General features: G+C 31.7%; 2 protein-coding genes and 1 long non-coding RNA gene across 6 annotated transcripts; 2 read left to right on the top strand and 1 right to left on the bottom strand.

Moving 5' to 3' along the window:
* The first annotated feature begins 8555 nt into the window (after nucleotides 1–8555).
* Nucleotides 8556–9907, top strand: LOC123199429 (protein LEO1 homolog). The gene is made up of 4 exons (XM_044614437.1): nucleotides 8556–8781; nucleotides 8949–9083; nucleotides 9425–9620; nucleotides 9903–9907. The coding sequence occupies exons 1-4, from the start codon at nucleotides 8578–8580 to the stop codon at nucleotides 9905–9907; spliced, it is 540 nt and encodes a 179-aa protein (XP_044470372.1). The 5' UTR covers nucleotides 8556–8577.
* Nucleotides 9908–9943: 36 nt separating this feature from the next.
* On the top strand, nucleotides 9944–11020 carry LOC123209378. Its single transcript, XR_006501064.1, has 2 exons — nucleotides 9944–9995; nucleotides 10648–11020. It is a non-coding gene; the product is annotated as an uncharacterized LOC123209378 (long non-coding RNA).
* LOC123209376 lies at nucleotides 10891–21749 on the bottom strand. Of its 4 annotated transcripts, none has more exons than XM_044627392.1 (18): nucleotides 21332–21749; nucleotides 20557–20615; nucleotides 20348–20479; nucleotides 19469–19609; nucleotides 18679–18735; nucleotides 18089–18183; nucleotides 17639–17771; nucleotides 17223–17399; nucleotides 16330–16517; nucleotides 16086–16152; nucleotides 15082–15215; nucleotides 14686–14752; nucleotides 13938–14000; nucleotides 13604–13848; nucleotides 13388–13517; nucleotides 12574–12666; nucleotides 12088–12273; nucleotides 10891–11634 (listed from the first exon to the last, which is right to left on the bottom strand). In XM_044627392.1, the coding sequence occupies exons 1-18, from the start codon at nucleotides 21582–21584 to the stop codon at nucleotides 11341–11343; spliced, it is 2514 nt and encodes an 837-aa protein (XP_044483327.1). In that variant the 5' UTR covers nucleotides 21585–21749; the 3' UTR covers nucleotides 10891–11340. The 4 variants fall into 4 exon arrangements, with proteins under 4 accessions (XP_044483327.1, XP_044483329.1, XP_044483330.1 ...); XM_044627394.1 differs by having other exon boundaries at nucleotides 20348–20483; nucleotides 20557–20623; nucleotides 21332–21449; XM_044627395.1 differs by having other exon boundaries at nucleotides 20557–20623; nucleotides 21332–21449.
* Between the last annotated feature and the right edge of the window lie 43 nt (nucleotides 21750–21792).

Raw genomic sequence — 21792 nt, 5'->3', positions numbered from 1 at the left:
ACGATAGATACAATATTTGAAAACCCAATTGAATAGGATTTTCATCCTTCAAATTTCAAATTTAAGAGAAACTATTTCAAATTATATGATATACACAATATGATTAGCTAATTTGGGGTAAGTAGGCATTAAAGCATTTTAATTGAGGACTTATCATCCCTTTTAATACTCAAAAGAACTATTTTCTTTATTCCAAGAGTTTACATCCCATATAAAAATATATTCTTTTTCTTTTATTCACCTTTGGGCAATTGAAGGAAGTGAGGTGAAAGGATTGTATCATTCGATAAGAGGCTAGGAAATTAAGTTTAAATCTTCTCTTTTATTTTATTTGGTTACGTTCAATTTTAGGATTTCTTATTTCTTCTATTAGATTATTGATGACTTAGGTTTTAATTGTGTTAGCATAGTATTCGGATTAAAATTGTGTCAATGCGTATTAAAGAATTGAAAATTTAGATAGTTAGTTATTTTATCTTTATTAAATATTTTGTCGAAGAAGTTTATCTCATTTGTAATTGATAAATTTTAAAAAAATTTTGTAATATGTCTTTTTATATTATGTTAATTTTTTATAATTTTCTGATAATTATATAAATTATTAAAAACCTTAGAACATTGACTGCTCAGTAAAAATGCTGCATTTGGGGCAATTTGGAAGTATGATTTTTTTGAACGTTTTGATCAAATATTTTAAACTCAATTGTATCTTAAATTTTTTCTGAAAATTTTATTATATGTCTATTTAATTATATAAAAATTTCATAAATTTCTAATTTTTACATAAATTATTAAAAATATTAGAACAAAGAATGTCCAATAAAAAATTTCAAATTCTGGATAATTTTATGTTATAATTTTATCAAATATTTTGAATATGAAATTGAATCAATTTAGATTTGGGAATTTTTTTGAAGGTTTTATTATTTGTCTTCTACATTGTATTAAATTTCTAAATTTCATGAATTCATGATGAATGGTTAATGTATTAAAAATCATATGACAATGGTTGTTCAACGAAGGTTCTGTATATGCACAGAGTTTCTTATGATTTAACATTAGGATTATGAGTTATACGGCTTATATACTATTAGAGGGTAATTATAAGATTAAGATTTGATACTGTTAAGTATGATTTAAGATTAATAGGATAATGTATGGATATTGGTATTTCATTGAACGATTAAAGGCGGAAACAGACACGGTTTACTTTTAAGGTAACTAAAAACTTACATGATATTTAATGAATTGTGTTATTTTATTTCATGATGATTTATGTTTTGAATGATGCTATGTTATCTAATGTTTTAACTTAAAACACTTTGAAAATTGTCTTCCAAGATTGTTCTTTTTTTTAAAAAATAATAATAATAAACAAAACTATTGACAAAAGTATTGGATGAATTTCTTGAATAAAGACTTTTAGAGATTTTTCAAAGATAAAGGTTTGTTAGAAAGAAAAGTTTTATAGAATAATTTTTGTCAAATGTTTTTTCTAAAATGAGGAATTGACAGGTTATGAATTGATAAATATAATCAAATCATATAGTATCATGAGACATATATTGATTGATGAAACATCTGTGGATCTATGATGAATATGAATAATGAAAGGTTTGTAAACCTATTATGAATATGAATATAATGAAGGGTCTATGAACTTATATGAACATAAATAATAAAAAGCCTGCGAACTTATGATAAAAGGTTTGTGGATGTATCATGAATATTAAAATATTAAAGAGTTTGTGAAATTATACAAATATGAATAAAAATAATGAAACGTTTGCAGACTTATGATTAATACGAATATGAATATAACTGAATCACTGAGGATACAAGTGACACGATGCCGCAAATGCTAAATATGAATTTTATGTTTTCTATTTATGAGCTTACAAATTTTATGTATTATATTTATGAGCAATATTTATGAATTCTTTTAAGATAATTTTATGAAAGGAAGGTGAATTCTACTTGTCCTTATAATTGATGAATATGAAAATGTTTATATTTGTTTTTCCTTATGATAATAAATATGAAACTGTTTTATATAGTTTTTCTTATGGTTAATGAACATAAAAATATTTTATTTTCCTTATGATTAATGACTACGAAAAGTTTTATTATTGTTCTTTCTCAGGACTAATGATTTTGAAAGTAAAGAAGTTTCTATAATACAATGTTTTTAAAAAATTACAGATTATGATTATATTTACTTACTGAGTTGATGATTACTCCTCCTCTCTAATATTTTACAAAATAAAATTTCTAGATTAATAAGAAGGTGTGGAATAAAATGAAATCAAGGTAAGTTAAGAGATTGAAGTGTCTTTATATTTAGATTTATTATCTGTAAATTATGTAATTACAGATTATTATTTATAAAACTTTGATTATGTTTAATTACTTTTGAAATTATTATCAAGAGGAATTTAGAAACTATAATGATGAAGAATTACTTTTATTTTTATAATAAAGTCATGGCCATAGACATTTTTAGATCCACCGCCTAATTTGATCGTATGGTGCATACGATTAAACAACTCGTTGATCCTTTTATGATGGTTCCACCAATCTAAGAGCATTCATCATATGTAGACAACTATAATTAACAAATGAAACCATGCCTTTTATAATAATGATAAAATAAGTGCATCATAGGATTGACTATAAAACATTTACTCTATTGGTGTCGTTAGATAAAGAAAGAATTGTTAGGACTGTGTTGATTGGCTAGGACTTACCAGGATATAGAGAGTTTGACAATTGGGTTCTATATATTGATAAGGCACCATGACCAGTAAGCCTTAGAGATTGGTCACTACAGTGGATATGCATAGTCCCTTTATTCAGTTGAGATCCAACAACCTTAGATTGAAATAGAGATAACCTGGGTTAGAAAAAGAAATGGATAAATTTGATTAATGGATATTGTGGGGTAAATCATTCCTACTTAATGAATGTTTTCAATCACTTCCTTTTATTTTGTAGGTGATAGATATAAATGTGACAATGGTGAGGTGGTTGGCCAATCACCATCTTTATAGTTATCGTAATTACGACAACACATTAGATGATACAAAACCATATCAATCCTTATATAAGATAGTTTGGTGATCTCAAGTTTAAGGATCACATGTACTTGTGAGTTAAAACATATAATTTATAGGCACTAGAATAACCATCCATATGAATATTCTAAAGTTGGGTTAGTTTAGTAGAAACATCTATAACGTGAACAATTGTTGGCTAACAACTTTGATGCGTGAGAATTGTTACCACCTTTTAGTGGAGTCGTTTAATACTATGATATCTTATCATTATTACTCATACCCGTAGATCAAAGTAATATTAAGATTATAGATATTTCTATAATGACTATCTAATGTGTTCATAAGGTTTTACGGTTAGTCATTTGATGCCCTCGTTTTGATTCTACTATTTTAAAGGCATATTATACTTATGAACACATTATATACACATTAATACGAATGAATAATAAATACCTTTAATTAATAAATAAATAAATTGCATTATACACAAGTATAAACCGATTGGCTTTAGGGCACCACCCTAACATGTACGTGATCTATAATGAATAGTAAATGAAAAGAAATGTGTTGTGTTTAATAAGTTGTCTTGAAAAATAATATGAACTTTCTTGGTACACAACAACACCCAATGTGCCTAAAAGAGATGCTATGTAGGGCACGAGTTATAATTTAGGGTGAAAACTTAAGCAACCTGAGTTGATAATGTCATAGGGTTGTTAGATAGGACATCATGAGTTTATACTCCTTACTAGGGTTAGATTCGAAGCGAGCTTGTTTGGGCTTGAAACAAGCTTTGTTCGAACGAGCCTGAGCCTGAACTTGCCTTGAATGAGCCTGAATACGAACACGAGCTTGAATTTTAAGCAAAAAATGAATACGAGCCCGAATCCAAAGATCATTTAAGCTAGCTGAGCTCAACTTGTGAGCCGTTCACTCAAATAAAAAAAACGTTTAACTTGGAACAAACGACACCATTTGTTCCTCAAAATATGGGCCTAAAATGCGAGCTCAAAGCGAACCCAAACCCCGAACACATGAACCCGAGCTAAGTGCGAGCTGAGCCCAAACATTAAAATTATGAAACGAGTTGAACACGAACATATGCTTAGCCAGCTCGGTGAGCTCGAGCCTGAGCTTAGACTCATTGAAAATGAGCCGAGCCTTGTTCGGGCTCGGCTCGGCTCGGCTCGGCTCGTATCCAACCTTACTTCTTACACTGCTTGTATTAGGTCACGTTCATAGTAAGACACGATGCTCATAATGGGGAACCTTGCTCACAGTAGAGCCCTATTTTAGTTTGGCAATCCATAGTAATGTAGCGAGTTGATTGCATAACGATGCTCACATGATCAATGTGTCAAATCCCTATATCGACTTAGTCTAGTTGATCTAGTATATAGCTTTAAATGAGATAGAACTTTCACCTGAACAAGCAAAAGATGATGCAATCACTCCAGTTTAGAATTCAAAGTAGTTCGTATTGATAAGCGAGACCCTAATAGTTTTGAGAGATATGTTATAAGGCCTAAAGGTTTCCGAGTATTCATATAAGAATAATAATGCCCTCGTCATCACAGTAAAAGTTTAGGGATAAACTTCTAATGACTAAGTTATAGTGGGTCGTGCAAGGGTATTACAGAGATTTAGCAAAAGTTAGTAGAGTCTCATATTTATTGAATGACTTTTCACCCACTTTCCTTCTTTTTTATGTTTTGCAAGTATAAGTGATCATAATGGTTGCGATGCAAGAAGTGGTCAACGAGAAGGTTTACTTGTTTACTTCTAGAGTTCAGTTTGTGTATTTGACTTTTTAGTTATCATGTGGACACATTTTTTGTTATTGCTACACTCAAACTTTTGTTGGGATGTTTTTATTATTTGGATGTTATTCTGTACACTTTTGTAAAGTTAAATTAATAAGGGTATTTTAGTAGTTTGTTATGATTGTGGAATGTTTGGTGTTTATTATGTAAATGCATGCTATTATAGTCAAAGTAAGTGACATATTCTTCCGAAGAACAATATTTCGAGAGTGGGGTGTTTTATGCAATCATAACAAACTCTTTTTTGTTGTGGAGTTTTGAAGTACTCATGTTGATTTGGTCTCATACTTCTCTCTCACATAGCACCTCCCTTTTAAAGAGTCCTATGAAGCATTGCCAATGTGATAGGAAAATGCACCTCACATCTCAATTATAACACCCTATTTGAATGCTTCCCAAAACCACAACCTTATGTAGACACTTATTGCTCCAGTCTCAATGTTGTGGAATGAGATCGTGATAGTAAGCACCCAAAGCCTAAATTTAGCTTCGCTACTACCTAAAATTAGATTGAGAAACATATATTTATAATTTATTTTAATTTTCAATTCTTATAAACTTTGTAATACCTCTGGGAAAATAACAAATATAAGAGAGATATTGAGTATATATAAATATTTCATATCGTTTGACAATGGTAACAAAGGATGGTTAATTAGCCTATGAGTTCTTAATTTGTCAAAACACATTTTGGTTTGCAAAACTCAAAATTAAAATCATAAAAGATTATGTGTCTAAAATAAATAATATCTCAACAGTTGGGCTAAACTATTGAACTAGGATGTTGACTTCATACACGTTTTTGCAAGAAATTATAAAATACAAAAATATTCATCAACAACTTCCTTTTATTTTCTATTTGTCTTTTATTAAAAAAATATCTCCTATATATGGATTATAATCACTATTAGAATTTAAATAAAAAGAAATTCATTAACTTCATTACCAAATGTCTTACAAAGAAAAAAATAAAAGATTCTTTTAATTAATTTCTTTGTTGTTATAATTTAATGTTCCGTTATATAAAAGGGTAAAAATAAACATAAAAATGGTCATCATTTGAGCTTTAGAAAGAGGAAAATGGCAGACGAAGGCAAACAACAAGAGAAGATGAGTCTAACTATTGAAGAATGTGAACTCTCGATTAAAGGCGAAAAGGATGATTCAACTCAAGTAAGAGTTTTTCATTTAAAACAGTTAACTTTGTGAGATTTTTCTATCATTTTTCCCTTATAAAATTACATTTCCGTAATTACTTTTGTTTTCCTTTAAGGTGTAAGTTCATATTTGTTTATTTATTTTATAATTTTTATATCTTACAATTTTCCAAATCTTTGCTCTATATCTCAAGACCATAAATGATATGTCTATTTCAAACAAATCTTATGTTTTGATCCATTACTAAGAAGTAGGGTTTCCAAATTCATTGATATCATTCAATTTTCATTCTTATTTAAGGCCGATTCGAGCTTAATTGTCTTGAGCTTTCTGCTCCTAAATTATTTACAAATACTCAAAATAATATCTAGGTCAAATATTAAAATTAATAGATCAACATCATTGTGACAATATCTTTTATGTTTTTATGTCAACATAAATAGTAAAGAATGAGTCTATTTATGGAGGCTTTTACTGCTTAAAATATATTTCTTCATTTTACAATATCAGAGCTTTTAGGCTTATGGTCCTAATCTTAAAATGAGGGCCACAAAACTGGTTAATTAAATTAATTTGATAATATTTCAAACCGAACCTAATTTTTGATTGGAAGAAACTCATAAATTGAAACTAAATCAATTTAAAAATTAACTGATTTTAAACTAAATAAAAAATACTGTTCAATCAAACCAAACTTTTGGTTAACCTTTGAATTTGAAAGGATCATCCGAATTTATTATTATTTTTTTAAACTTTTTACAATAGGTTTCAATCTTTTATTGAAGTGTTGTTTCATTTTCTTAAAAACTGATTCGTTTTGATTAACTGGTTTTAAAAAATGGACAAATTGATAATTGAACAAAAAAATCAGTTTTTTATAATCTTGAATTGATATTCGAACCGATTTTTTAAATAACCAATTTTTTTATTCAATTTTTGATTCAAATATTAGTTTGAATATCAGATAATTGACTCTTCTTTAGATTCAACTCAACACTTAACCCTTGTTTAGTTTATATTTTTCCCCTTTATATAGAAACGTCATGATGTAGGATGTACTTTGTGTATGGTTTAGTTGCTTAATGTTGATATTTGCTGTCCATTTTTCAATGCTTTGTTAAAATAGAAGGATATTAGGCTAATTATGTTGGTAAGCTTGAAATTAATAGCTTAATGATGTTCTCTTTCTGTTTTGAAAGTATAGGAAGTTGAAGAGGAAGTTGCAATGGAGCTTGAAAGCACTAAAACAAACAGTACTGAAGAACATGTCAATTCTAAAGGAAAATCGATCGTGAATGATGAAAATTATGAAAGCACTGAGAAGGGCAGTGTTGAAGAACATGCCAATTATAAAGGAAAATCGATCATGAATGATAAAAAATATGAAAGGTCAGCATACTTCAAATCTCATATATATATATATATATCAATTTGATAGTCAATGACATCATTGATTCCCAAATTGACACCCGTTACAAGTATATGTAGTTTTATTTTTGAAGCCAAATACCAATAAATAATCTATAAAACTATGTGCATAATTTTTGTGCACAAATAATGATATATTATCATGTGATTGTGTATTGTTTTATCTTTAATTTCTCACTGTCTAATCACATGATTACATATCGTTATTTATATACAAAAGTTATGCACGTAACATTACTAAGTAAATAATTGATTATCTTAATACAATCAATTAGGCAAGATAAGCAGTTCTTAGGCATGATAAGCAGTTGAAAAATATATAACATTAGTATGACTATTTCCAAAGGCGGAGTAAATTTCAAGAAGAAAGAAAAAAGTTCATGGAGATTCTGTCTTCCGGGGACAAATGCTCTCCATCACCCATAAAACTAGAGATTCCAAGTCAGAGACTCCCCATGGACCCAAGCAAGGTATTTTTTTTTTTTAAATTTCTGTTCTGTATTGTAATTATAAATATCTTGAGTTACTTCTGACACACTAAAATTGAGAATTACTAATTTATTTATAAAAATTGTTGTGTTTAATATGGTTGAATGATTTTAAATTAAAAAAATATAAATAAATAATTAGAGCACATTAAAGATTTTGAATTGGATGATTGGATCCCTCATAGGTTTTTGAGAGAGAGGTTTAAATAAGTAACTGATGTGTTAAAGTATTACAGAAAAAACTTGAATAATATATATAAGAAATTAATAGACTATTAGACCGTCTTATCGAAGGTTCAATATTCCAAAAGTTCAATATAAATCCATAGGATCTTAAGGTTTTTCTATCCACTTTGTTGGACCTTCACAAATGCTATTAGATTTCTCTAAACATAAAAGCTATAGCTCAAAGAGCGAGACTTCTACGTAGAATTGTAACAATAACAATTGAACTATTTTTTATCTTTCCTTTTTTATTTTCTTAATTATTTTGGTTAATCATTTTATGCGCATGCATACAGGAGGTAAATAAGGAAATAATTTACATATACTGATTTATATCATTGACATTTTAATTGATGTAAAAAACTTGAATTGTCATACAATGTTAAATGTGTATCATAGATGATGCTGTTGAAAGCCCCGAAAGTATTCGATATTCAGCCGAGACAGTTTGATCCTGAGACATATGTTGAAGAAGAAGAAGAAGAAGAAGAAGAACAAATGGTTGACGCTGCTGAGGAGGATGCTAATCTGAAGAAACCTTCATTTTTACCAAAGAGTGTTGTTCGTTGGAGGGAAGTCCAGAATGAAGACGGCACATTCACTGTTAGTTCAGAATTATTGTTTATTTACACTTAATTTTATAGCATTATAAATGTTCAAATGGAGATTTTATATTTGTCATCTCAACCAATCACAAGATATCATTACTTTTGTTCTACTCTTTGTTAAAATTATAATCTATAATTGAAAATTGCTAACTTATTTTGTAGAGAGAAAGTAATGCACGATTTATAAGGTGGTCTGATGGAAGTTTGCAGCTACAAATTGGAGACGAATATTTTGATGTAACAGAACAAGACATACAAAATGAAAACAACCATCTCTTTCTGCGTCATGATGAACAGGTATTTTTTAATTCAAATTTAATTTACTATAGGATGATGTCATGTGCCTAAATTCTAATATATATATATATATATATATATATATATATATATATATATATGTGATTAGAAGATAATAATATTAGTTTCATAAGATTTAGTAAAGTTTTTTCTTCAAGTCGAGTTTAAATCTCATTTCGTAGATCTCCAAACTGTTTCAAACTCATTCTTTGAGATTTGAATTGACCTCTAATTACACTTTGTTTGAGCTCAATTCATATTAAGTCCTACCCTGGTTATAGTTGTTAATTCCTATATATTTTTATATTAATTTCTATTATAATTAATTGATGATGATGCAGAGAATCATGGAATCACAAGGACAGATTCAAAAGAAGCTACTTGTACGGCCATCATCTTTATCTTCTGCTTCTCATACCTCATTAGTTGCTCAAATAGACTCTCAACAACTTAAGTGTCCCAAGGTTAAGAGCTGCCCTACAGAAATTGATCCAGAATGGCTGATGATGCAAGAGGCTAAAAAGGTAGTACTAAAATGTACTAATTATACCTGATTAAAGGATTAATGTGTCACAATGGAAATTTTAAAATGAGTTTTGATCATATTGATCTCAATATGACATCATGCAAATGTTAACATGATAGTTAGATTGGTTTGACTTGATGGTTGGACTGTAACTCAATATGATTTAATCTTAAGTCAATTCGATCCAATAATTAAAACAAATTTTAACTGTGATCTGAATTAGATTTACCACTGATTCCCTATCAAACTGGCCAGTACAATTTTATGTTGGTAATGTACTTGTGATTTTGCAGGCTGAGGAGAAGAAGGTCCAAGAAAAAGAAGAACCCCCAAAAAAGAAGAAGAAAACCAAAGGAACAACATCAAAAGAAGAAAAAAGTAAAGAGGTCACAAGCTTCAACTAGTTCAACTATTTTTTCTACCTTGAATTAATAACAATTTGAAGTAATAATAGCACTAATTATAATGTGCCCAACTAATTTTCTAGGCTAATTAATAAACCTTCGATATCAAACTTCATTAATTATGTTATAAGTAATTACATAGTTGTTTGGTTTTCTCATTGTGATTCACATAGCATTAATAACAATAATACCTCATCTAATAACAAAATTGGTAGTAACATGTATTAATGGCTCATGTGTTATTATTTGAATGAGTGATCTTGAAATAATCATAATGTAAACAATTATATCACCAATCACCTGATGAAACACTCGTTAATACCAACTGTTTGTATGAGAGGTGTCTATCAATCAATCTATCTATCTTATCTATGCACACACACTCTCTCTTCAAGTCCTGGTAGAAAACTAGCTAGATTTTGATTCTTTTGGCCATTCATCTAATGTGTGTGTGTATGAAATTAATCTAAACAAAATTAACTACTGGAAAAGATAAACGTATGAAATGCATGTATAAAGATTTTAGAATTAGAAGACATGAACAGAAAATAACATACAAATTATATACATTGTAAAGAGGTAATGATATAAAGATTTTATTATTTTGACTTGGGCTGGATTTACTTACTTGCAGCATGTGCCAGTTACATCCACATTGGCCTTTTGGAGTGATCAATATCCACAAACAACAATGCCAACTTCAAATGAGGCAGAAAAACAAAGTGAACAACTACAGCAGCAATCAAATTCAGTACAGAATGGAGTTGAACCTATTGATGGAGCTGGGGATGAGGCAATGGCAGAGGGTGACATTGGCGATGAAATGACCACTGCGATGGAATAGCAATCTTGACAATAATAATAACAATAGAAATTAGGAATAAATCTTAGCCAGAATGAACTATAATCAACAGCTAAGACAGAATTTCTTTGATCAAACTCTGATTGTCAATTTCATACTCAGTATAAACAAGGCTTCTTTTGACGCCAGATCTGGCATCAGTTTACAATGCCTCTGCTGACAGGATGGGGCGTCTGCATCCTAATTGAGAGATTCTTTTTTATGGTGAATTTTGCTTGTTTGACATATAAATATAGAGCTACTACTAAAAGTTGCTGCCCTTGACTGCTGCAAAGTTTGCCGTAGAAGTCCATCGACATACAAGTATAATCTGAGAGCGCAGCCTCGAGAGCTTCAATCAAGTTATACTATATATCTCAAAACAATCATATAGTATATACTTTGTTTAAATTGTGATTGATGACTTTCCAAAACCCTGTTGTCTCCACTAAGTCACTAACTGATTCAACCATGGAGTAGATTTACTTACACTCTAACCTCAACTACATCACCATCTTTGAGCTCTGTATTGGGTAAAACCAACTGACCATTAACCAGAACTAGCTTCCCTTCAAGCCCTACTCTTATAGCTGCATCTGCTGCAGTGCTGCCTGATCTCAATCTCATTATCTCACCATGGGGCCAACATACAATTACCACTTCCCCAAGAACGACTGAATCCAAATGACCATAAGATTGCCTACCAAGGTTTGATTCTCTCAGACCACCATCAGATCGTAGTTGTTCTTCCCACTGAAGCATTGTCCTCAATAAACGGACCTAGATTCAAGTATAAATTAGTCATAGGCAAAAACAAATTTGTTATGCTATTTGTTCTCTAATGCAACAAAAACATATAAATAAAATTATGCATTAGAATTTAACATGAACACGAACTGTCAGTTATTTGCATAGGAAAAACGGTTTTGTAAAACAGCATTAATACTTCCTTTCACTATGGTTATTGACCTAGTGAAGACACCTTTTAAAGTAAACCAAAAACTGCATGCCAGCGCAGACAGAATGAAAGCAATGGGAACTTGAAGATTAGCTTTGGGCCAAGGAAGAGTATATATGCAAGACAAACCTCAAGGAAACCATTTTGAATTGTATGCACCCATAGCAGATACTTTCACAAATACTGGGAAGAAAAAGTAGCGTACCCAAACAAGCTTCAACAAATTAATGATCAACATAATGAACTATAGTGCAGTAAGTTAATTTTCAGCAAACCTTGTTATTGATGCTAGCTTCCATGGAAGTTGAAGCAACAGAGTCTAAGCTTGGCCTAGATGTAATAGAATCAATCGGTTTGCCCTCAAAAACAGCAGAGACAACAGCCCAATATTCAGATTCTTCTTGCTCCGTTAAATGAGTGACCTGGATGAAGGTTGGCAGAAGGCGCTCAAACTGGTCTTGCTGTAGAAAGAAATTTGTACAATAGAATTCATAGTCAGTTCTTACATCATTGTTTTATCATTTAGACACTAATGTAGACAAAAATTCCACTTAATGCAGTGGTTTTCTATATTCAAATAGTAAGGCAAAAAAAAACTACTTTTACAGCTTCCATAAATTAAAATGATAAATTTTCTTAATGTCATAATTCACACATTGTAATCTGTGAAATCATTCAATGATTATATAAATGTATTGTAGAGTGCCGTAGCATCAGTTTGTGAAGTCATGACTATTTATCTCAATAAATAGTGACCATACCCTATGGTACATGCCATCTCGACAAAGTGTATACTTCTCTAGGCAAATACACCAATCACCATGTCCTGGTTGACACCACCACTCATCCGACACCTGCAAAGCCAAGTTGATAAAAATCGAATGCTGTGAGGTAATTTGAATAACAACCTTGATGCATTTACAAAACTCGTGATAAACAACTATTACATAGTCAAATAACGCTAAATATAACTTAACAAATTTATTCCTTTGCTATGTCAAATTAGAGTGAGCTTTAAGCGGTACAAAGTATTGTTAAAGCTATGTACAGCAATTTATCACGACTTCGCTGTTGAAGAACTGGATTTAATGTTTAAAGGATTTTGATGGATATTACAGGGAGATCAACGGCCTAGGCAACTCTAAGAGAGTATGAGAGTAAGATTTGGTGAAACTAACAGCATTCTTAACACCATATGTCCTTGATCATACCATAGTTCAAGCTAAAATCTTCAAGTTAAACTTAATCTAAGACCCAAATTTATTGGAGATTAGTTTTATTTCCTAGACTGTGTTTTCATTACCCTGCAAATGAGCAGTAGTTTCTAAACATTAATAATAAGATTACTGTTACAAGTTCATCAAAACCCAATAGAACCATCCCTTCCCCCCAAACCCAATATAATTTAACTATCTTACTCCAAATAGTCATTATATTTTTTTAACCATACTGAAATGAACCAAACAACAATATTAATACTAAAACCATTGATCATCAAACTATAATTCTCTGGCAGTAACTAGCGCTATAATTTGAAAGATTAAGCAATTAAGATATATAGTGAAGCAACTCAACCTTTTTAAATAACCTTGCATAAGCTTCCCAACTTTTTATCTGTAAGGAAGATCTTCTGTCAGCTACCACTTCAGAAGCTGCCAGTCCAAAGCTCACAGCAACAAGCAATTCTCTTCCACCCTTATCTACTCTGAAAAAGCAAAATTTAGGATAAGGTTAGTAAATGAAGTTTAATGTTGGATACTAGATAACTTAGACATAATGTAATGACATTACCGAACTATAACAGCAGCAAGTATGTGGCTTCCTTCCACCCTGACAACTGGGTGTCCCACTTTCAGAGAACCATACTTCATAAACAAATCATCATCCAAAGAATTATTATCCTCCATTTCTTTTGACAGATAAGAAGACGCTTCCATATCAGATTCATCCATGCTGCTTGTATACCGCAACTTGTTTTCAGTTTCTTTATATAACCAGTGTGCAGCAAGCCCATGTTCAGCATATTCATGCATTTTCTGAAAAGGAAAATGACTAATATTATAAGCCAAATTGAAATACCTGACATAACTTTGACATCATACAAAATTAGAACCAAATACCGCACCTGTGTTCTTATCTGAACTTCCAAAGGTGAACTGTCAGGACCTTGGACAGCAGTGTGCAGTGACTGCAAGTAGCAAATAAAAGAAGGTTTTAGGTGTAAAATGTGACCTGAAAAAAGTAAAACATTTTAAGAGAAATAGCAATTTTATAAATATCCAGAATCAAACCCGTATTAGGTTAAATGAAAATTACTGTTGAACACATACACTATCCCACACATGAAAAAGATGAGATACTTTAGCGTATAAAGACACAGGAGTATTGCTCAAGTGTGGCAAATATGAATTAAAGTAGAATCCCACATGTCTGAGACCAAGAAGGCCCATACCAGTTGGAGAGTTCAGTTGTAAACAGACAATACCCATGCACTGGGAGGTAACAGACCTTTTATCGGTAAGCTTAGTGGATGTCCTATACCAAACAACTGATCCAACTGATTTCAACAACTCCAACAATACCCATCAAAGTTACATAAAACATATGCTAGAGATAAACCACTTCATCTCTATTACATTAAAAGCAACTTGGATCATTCTTCAAGTGCAGAGATGCAGGATATGCCTACTCAGCCAATTCATCTCTCTATCTAGCCATAGCACCACAATATGTGGAGTTACAGAAATATCTAAGTAGCTTTCTGTGGCATTCTTCTTTTTAGGTGGAAGTGTCTTTGTAAATGCAATATAAATGTTTGTGGTGCAAATATGCATAATGGTCTCCACAGTAAAGTATTCAAGGTGTAAAATGACCTGATAACCACTAGGTTTCGGATTAACAATGTAATCATCAAATTCACCATCAATGGGGGTCCAGAGCCTGCAAAGAGAGAAGTAATCACCACAATCAGTATATCTTAAGTAAGTATCTGTGCAGTACAAAGGTTCCTACCAATGTCAACCTAGTTACATAGAATATTGGATGAATGATAATATCCAGAGACTTAATGGCACTAAGCTCTGGAAAAACTAGTTTAATTTCCTCAGTTTTAAAAAAAAAAAATTCATTATGGCTCTAATGAATCATGTCCAAATAATTTTTTCATCAAATGATGATGCAGTATTGTTTACTCAAGGCAATTTTGTACAACCTCTAATAGAAAAAATCAACTTGCAACATAAAATAGTAAAGGAGCAACACAGTTTAACCTATGTATGATGTCTAGAAGATTGTAGCAACACTGGATTGCTGGTCCTTGAAGAGTTCCATTCTTATCTCCCACAACCACCCTTAATGCACGTGCATCATATACTTTATGGATGCCAACATCTTTTCGTCTCATCTAGAGGGAGCAACAGTATAAACACAATTAGTCATGAACTCCCCAAAAAAAAATGAACTGTTGTGAGGACCTTTTGGGACAAAATTTAATCCATGAAGAGAAGATTTATATAACTTAACTAGCAGACTAAAATGAATTGGAAAGTGAACCAAGTATGGTTTTATGTCCAACAAAGGCTAGTCAGTCAGCCAGATTACCCCTCAACTTAAGCTTCTTTTTTGTTTACCTTAAGTGTACATGGTAAGTAATGAGACATATAGCTCACTTTTCAATTGATAGGATTATAAGAAAAGATAAAGGAAAATAACAAAAGCTGATATAGAGTATCTACCAAAAATAACTCAATGAAAAGTATAAAAGAACAAGAATTTCTGAAATTGGCAATCTCTTAAAAGGAGTGCAAGACAGTAATACATTGTAATCATAGAAAAATGACACATATTCAGTGTTCACAATTCCGAGCTCCATGCTTTATTATCAACAGGAGAACTCCTCACAACACACTGTATCGTTAAAAACTCAAGTACCAATGTTATGGCACCTTCGGCATGAGGATAGAGATTAACTAGAAAGCAATGTAAATTTAATATGATGTCAATGTTTACTTCTAGATTTTCCAAAGAAACCAAATATCATAAATACTACTGAACCTCAAAACAAGTTCATATCATAGTACAATCTTTCATGTGCTTTTCTCAAAGGAACACTGCATAATAGGAACATTCTTTTCTGTCTGATTTTAAATATATGGACAAGCTATCAATAGGTTTTTAAAACTAAAGCATGGGGATTCATGGCTAAGGTGAAGAAGTAAAAGCCCAAATGCTCTAGACATTATAGCTTTAATCTAACAATGAGCTTCATTAGTACCTTACTGAAGATACCATACAAACTTTTCAGTCGGCTCGATAAAGTAACCTCCATTCCTGGAATGTAACTACAAGCATAAAACAGGGAAAGCCATTGAGCAAGAGAGAAATTTATTTTAGATAGATAACAGCTCCTCCACTGTAAGCATTTTTAGATAGAAATAAAATTAATGAATAGATAAAATTTATGTTTTCTTGACAATTTACAAGCAGAAAAGCTAATGGAAGAAAAGAAGAAAATGTACGAAGTTGATATAAGTATCTCCTTCTCAAGAGCTTCCTCACAAACTTCCAGGGATGCTAAAGCAATTCCAGCGTCCTGGACAACCTTGGCAGTTTGACCGTCTGAACCTTTCCCAAGTTCATACAGAAATTTAGTCCGTTTCTTCCGATCTGATAAGATATCAAAAGGAACCACTGCTTCCAAAAGATCCTGCAAAGAGCATGTATGTCTGTGTTATTTATAGAAAATAGACCAGGTTCCTCAAGAATGAAAGAAAAAGCAGCTCTCAAGGAAAAAAAAACTTTAAAAGCGTGTAAGGAAGTTTCAGCCTGTGGCTAGCTAAACAATATAAACATATGATATGTTCTTGAAATACAAAATTAGTAATAAAAATTTCACAGTTTCAAGCATATGTTCTCAGAATCAGGACCATGGCATCACATTTCAAGATCAAGTAAACCAATACGAGTATAAACTCTCCCTTCTCCTCACTTGCACTTGCAAGTGGATTGAATAAGCCAGAACCACAAATAAAACAATAACCATAAGAGTAATGTTATGTGCACAACTTGATACACAAACAATGATGTGTCACCATATGTTTGGATAGTTGAAAATTAAAAATAAAACAATACCCAATCATATGGTGACACATCGTTATTTATGCACAAAGTTGTGCACATAATTTTATTGTAACCATAAACCCAACTTCTTTATAAATTAGGGAGATCTGAACATAAGACCACTAGGTCAACCAAGCACAAATATCATGTTAAGTTACCAATAGGTTTAGAATCTTAAGCTAATAGGTAAGGACGTAGAAACAGTAATCTCTAGCACATTTAAATAACCCAGCCTTTAAAGAGATCAAGAATATGGGGGCAACCACTGTTTACATACAAACAATAACCATACCTTCATGCTTGGAATAACCTCTTCAAATGCTGTTAAACTTTCATCACCAGGAGAAGAAATTGTATCATCCAAAGATAGTGAGCTGCTTTTCGCAGATATTCTTCTTGGACACCCTACTCTGTTCCTAGCACTCCACATGGAAGCTAGATCAGCCCGCATCTTCCGGAACATTTGAGGCTGAACACAGTTTATTAAATATAAAGAAAAAATATTCATTATTTAGTACAAAAAATATATATAATTCTAGAACAGTCAATAATTAAAATTCCTAATCATATTATGCTACTGGAACTGATATACATTTAGAACTGTCATTCTTAAAATATTACATAGTACATATTCACATAAGTATAGCAAACTGTTCAGCTTCTGGCATAATCAAAGTGCACTTAAAGCCCAAAAGGTTATGAGCAGACCTGAAGAACAGCAAAGCATAGATCTTCCAGTTCAGCTTTCAGTGCCCACAGACCCAATCTGGAAGCAAGTGGGCACCAAATTAGTAGAGTCTCCTGTGCTACAGCTTGAGCCTTTGATTGTGGCAGGGCATATCTGAAAGAAAAAATCACAATCTAGGAGTCCAAATCCATATAATAATAAAAGAAACCTAAAGTTACTTATCAACAATGCCATTTCAAGATTTTTTTTTTTTTGATTACAAAGTTTCCAGATATCTAAAGACCAGTAGTGAATAATCATAATAATTATCAACAGAGGAAGAGGAAGATCTAAAAGATCAAAAAAAGAGGAAGGGGGGGCACAGTAGAAATTAAAACATGTTGGTTCCAGACAGTTATTCTTCAGATTGAAATATAATGTAACACTGTTTAACAAGCATAACTTAATGGTTCAAAGTCAAGATTCAGTACATGGTTCTCATGTTGTGAAGACGGTCTGCAAGCTTGATGAGTACCACACGTGGATCATCAACCATCCCCAAGAGCATAACTCGTAAGTCATTGGCCTTATAAGATTAACAACAGTAGCATGAGAATCGGTAAACCATCTCAACCATGCATTCATTTGCTTGTCTTTTCACAAGAGAAAACTCATCCATTGTACATCTATTACCTTACGCTACTGTATTCATTGAACTTTAACCCGACAATGTCTCCTTTATGTCTTATATAAAGGGGAAAAAAAAAAAAAACTAAAAATCCTTCTCACTCAACCAGCATACTCAAGTAGAAAATAACTGATATCTTGAGAATTTAACTCATATTTCTGAATGAAATTGAAAGCAATAAGTATGTGCTCAATTATTCAGTATCTTCTACAAGCACGGATATTCAGACTGCAGGTTATGAAATTTGATTATAATATATGATAGATTCCAATACATAACTAGATCATCTAAAAATCACATGTGAATTGTTACTCAAGTTTACAAATAAATCGATAATTTCTATATTTGTGGCAAGGTTAATAGCAATTAAAATTCAGGATTCATATCTTGTACCTCTTCATGACCAAGGGTACCCTGATCCACATTAATCCTTCGATGTCTCCGAAGTAGCTGCAAAATTATATGTTAGTTATAGCAAACAGGAGAACAACAGATATAACAGGGCAAAATTTATCTCTAGAAATTGCAAGCTTGTGATAAAACTGAGAAGATTTCTTATTGAACTACAGAAAGACATCATAAATACTACATCAGGAAACAAGAATACTGACAGTAATAATGTCCTTCATGTCACTGGACAACCAAATGAATAGATAAAGTAAACAAGTTTATTTAACAAAATTGTCTACTTCAAGCAGCATCAACCTTAACTTGTCCCAAACTTACAAACAGGTACATGAACTTCAACTATTCAACAAATTCAAAAAGGTAACTTCAGTACTAATGCAGCTCACAAATGAAAAACTAGAAATGAGAAGAAAGAACAAGATATAATGGTCAAAAGCTATCAAAAATTTTTTAAGAGGACAAGAAATATACTGGTGAAGATATCATCCAGAAATATCTAAAGATATACCAGTACATTTTGACTCCACTAACAATTTCACTCTGGTTTTACTTTTTTCTCATTATTGTTATAGAAAACAATGAGCTACACGACTTGAGGCAGGCCCTCTCCTCAAAACCCAACCGATAGTCCTCTAGACAGAATTATAGATCTAACCACAAACAAATCACAGAACCAACAGCATGTGAAGGAAAGTACATTGTTTCACTCTCAAGAAAAAACAAAAAAAAGAGAGAAAAACATGATAAGCTTACTGAAATAACCACTCTATAGTACCTGATTTATGTAACTTAATCTGGAAACACCAGCTACCAGTTTTGCAACATCATCGCCGAACTCTTCTTCTATACTGCAGAAAGTTTTACATGTATCATCCACAACATCATGAAGAATCCCAGCAACGACTGTGTCAACAGCCTGCATCAGATTTTAAGATCTTAGCAATGAGTCAATGGCATAATAGTTTGAGCAGAAAAATTTTTATTTGTTGCAGATTGCACAATGGAAGAATGTCGTAAACTTCTATTGACTATATGCTCAAAATCATAGAAGAAATAATAAAGATTATAACTAGTAATGAAATTCCAATAAGCCCACTACTATTTCCGTCTTTAGGATGTTTCATGTAATTGCAATCTAGATATGTTGCATATAGCAGCAGACAATAGGATGGTGCAACATAACTTTCCTGAAAGAGAATTATTGTGAAAATCATATTGTTCTTTGGCATAGTTATGCCATCCCGGTTATAACATTCATACACTTAATGAACTTCATAATTTTTTAAAGAATTAACAAAAGTTTTATCTCTGAAGCTTCCAAAAGATTAGAATAGCAGCTTCCCAAACTAATGAGATACTTCTATACCCTGAATTTTACCTGAATGATACAAACCATTTTTTAAATACTTGTCTCATATTATATTTTGCTTGGCATGATACATTTCATAATCATTCTTCACTAGAAACTATATATCAAAATGAAAATTTTATTTTCACTATTTCGAGGTCATTACATTCACTAATTCTGTATTTCCCACTTTATATAATACAACCACATATCAAAATGAAAATATTTCGTTCTTGACATGGAGCAATATAACCACAAGAAATCACAAAAATTAAAACCATAAAAGGTCATAATAGAAATGCATACACGATTGCCGCTTGATGGGACCAGCATGGCTAGGATTCTTCCAGTATGGATACAATGTGACAAATAAGGATCTCCTGTTTTTCGGAACTGGCCATTGTGAGCTTTTTTAGCAAATGCAATAGCCTTTTGCACCTGCCTTCACATATATGGTTTTAGTGGCAGAAGATGACTACATATATGCAAGTCATGATATGAGAGAGATGGTACACCTTTGCATCAGTAAATATAGGGTACCCAGTTACATCAACTCCATCCAGTATAAAGGAACCTGCAACTCTTTCAAAATAGATAACTCAATGGACAATTAAGTGAAATGAATAAATACTATACATACAACAGTAACCCGAAGTCAACTTATAAGCTAGCTTGAATCCTAGTGAATGAAGCAAATCTTATACTTACAGTCCCTAGGAAAGAAAGACTTAACAGGAACAGTAACAATATGTAAGGTTGATATAGGCACTTCTATTCTCAATATTGAAAATTAACACATGCTTTTAGGATTTTTCTTCATGACCTCCAACTAATTTTATTAAGAACAAGAAACTTATAACACGAAAAGAAAAATTCCTATGTTTTAACATTTACCTTCCTTGTTTCAACATAAATTTCGTCAGAAGTTGATATTCAATATTACAACCAAAACAACTAATCTCACATTGTCGTATGTAAAAACATACTGACCAGTAACATAGATAGTTGCTTCAAAAATAAGAAGAGTTATAACGTTTTGTGATTCAGTAATGTTCAACATGTACCTTATAACATCATAATTCTAACAACAAACTGTAACGATAACATTAATAACAACGCACTTTATTTGAAAAAAAAAAAAAACACTCCGGTGAATTTTGTATGGATGCTACAAGTTTAAAGTTCTAGTAAAAGAACAAGAGACTATATTAGTTTCTGAGCCTAAATGAAAAATAAATTATAGATTCAAATAGATAAGGTAGCAAACAGATGATAAGAAACTAAACATACCAGGTTGTTCTTCAGATTTAGGCCATAAGAAATCCACCTTAGTAGAGAGACAAGCACCAGAGGCGATAGCCACGGCGGTGACAGCGACGTGCGTTATGGCAGATGTAACGGCTCCATGTACCTTGCCGGCGGCGGCCGCTGCGGCGATGACGTTGGTGTGGTCGAGAATGCAAGTGAACCTTGGGCGGTGGCGGAGATTGCAACGGAACTTGTGGAGGAGCAACGGAAACGGAGAGGTCTTATGCGCTAACATTTTCGTTGTTCCTGATGGAGAAAGAGATGGAGAGGAAAGAATCTTTAAAAAGGAAAAATCAAATAAAAAAATCTGGAATAATCAGAGATTCAAAGGATTTGAGATGGGGTAGAGGAAAATGAATGGCTGTGATTCAAGATGAACGGAATATAATAATAAATTATTTAAGAAAATAAAATGACAAGAATAATTAATGGAGGGAAATTAT

This window comes from Mangifera indica, chromosome 2 (genome assembly GCF_011075055.1).
Source record: "Mangifera indica cultivar Alphonso chromosome 2, CATAS_Mindica_2.1, whole genome shotgun sequence".
Taxonomy (NCBI): Eukaryota; Viridiplantae; Streptophyta; class Magnoliopsida; order Sapindales; family Anacardiaceae; genus Mangifera; species Mangifera indica.
Note: the sequence above shows the minus strand (reverse complement) of the source record. Positions and strands in the feature narration are given on the sequence as shown.

Bases quoted from the DNA above. Each gene is read 5' to 3' on its own strand.
- LOC123209376 (XM_044627392.1), bottom strand. From the start codon at position 21,584: ATGTTAGCGCATAAGACCTCTCCGTTTCCGTTGCTCCTCCACAAGTTC. The intron at 16,153-16,329 runs GTACATTTTCTT...TTATGCTTGTAG, and splicing joins GAGATACTTATATCAACTTC to TTACATTCCAGGAATGGAGG. The intron at 12,667-13,387 runs GTTGAGTTGCTT...TTGGCTTTGCAG, and splicing joins ATGCAAGGTTATTTAAAAAG to GTGTCGGATGAGTGGTGGTG.
- LOC123199429 (XM_044614437.1), top strand. From the start codon at position 8,578: ATGATGCTGTTGAAAGCCCCGAAAGTATTCGATATTCAGCCGAGACAG. The intron at 8,782-8,948 runs GTTAGTTCAGAA...CTTATTTTGTAG, and splicing joins ATGAAGACGGCACATTCACT to AGAGAAAGTAATGCACGATT. The intron at 9,084-9,424 runs GTATTTTTTAAT...ATGATGATGCAG, and splicing joins TTCTGCGTCATGATGAACAG to AGAATCATGGAATCACAAGG.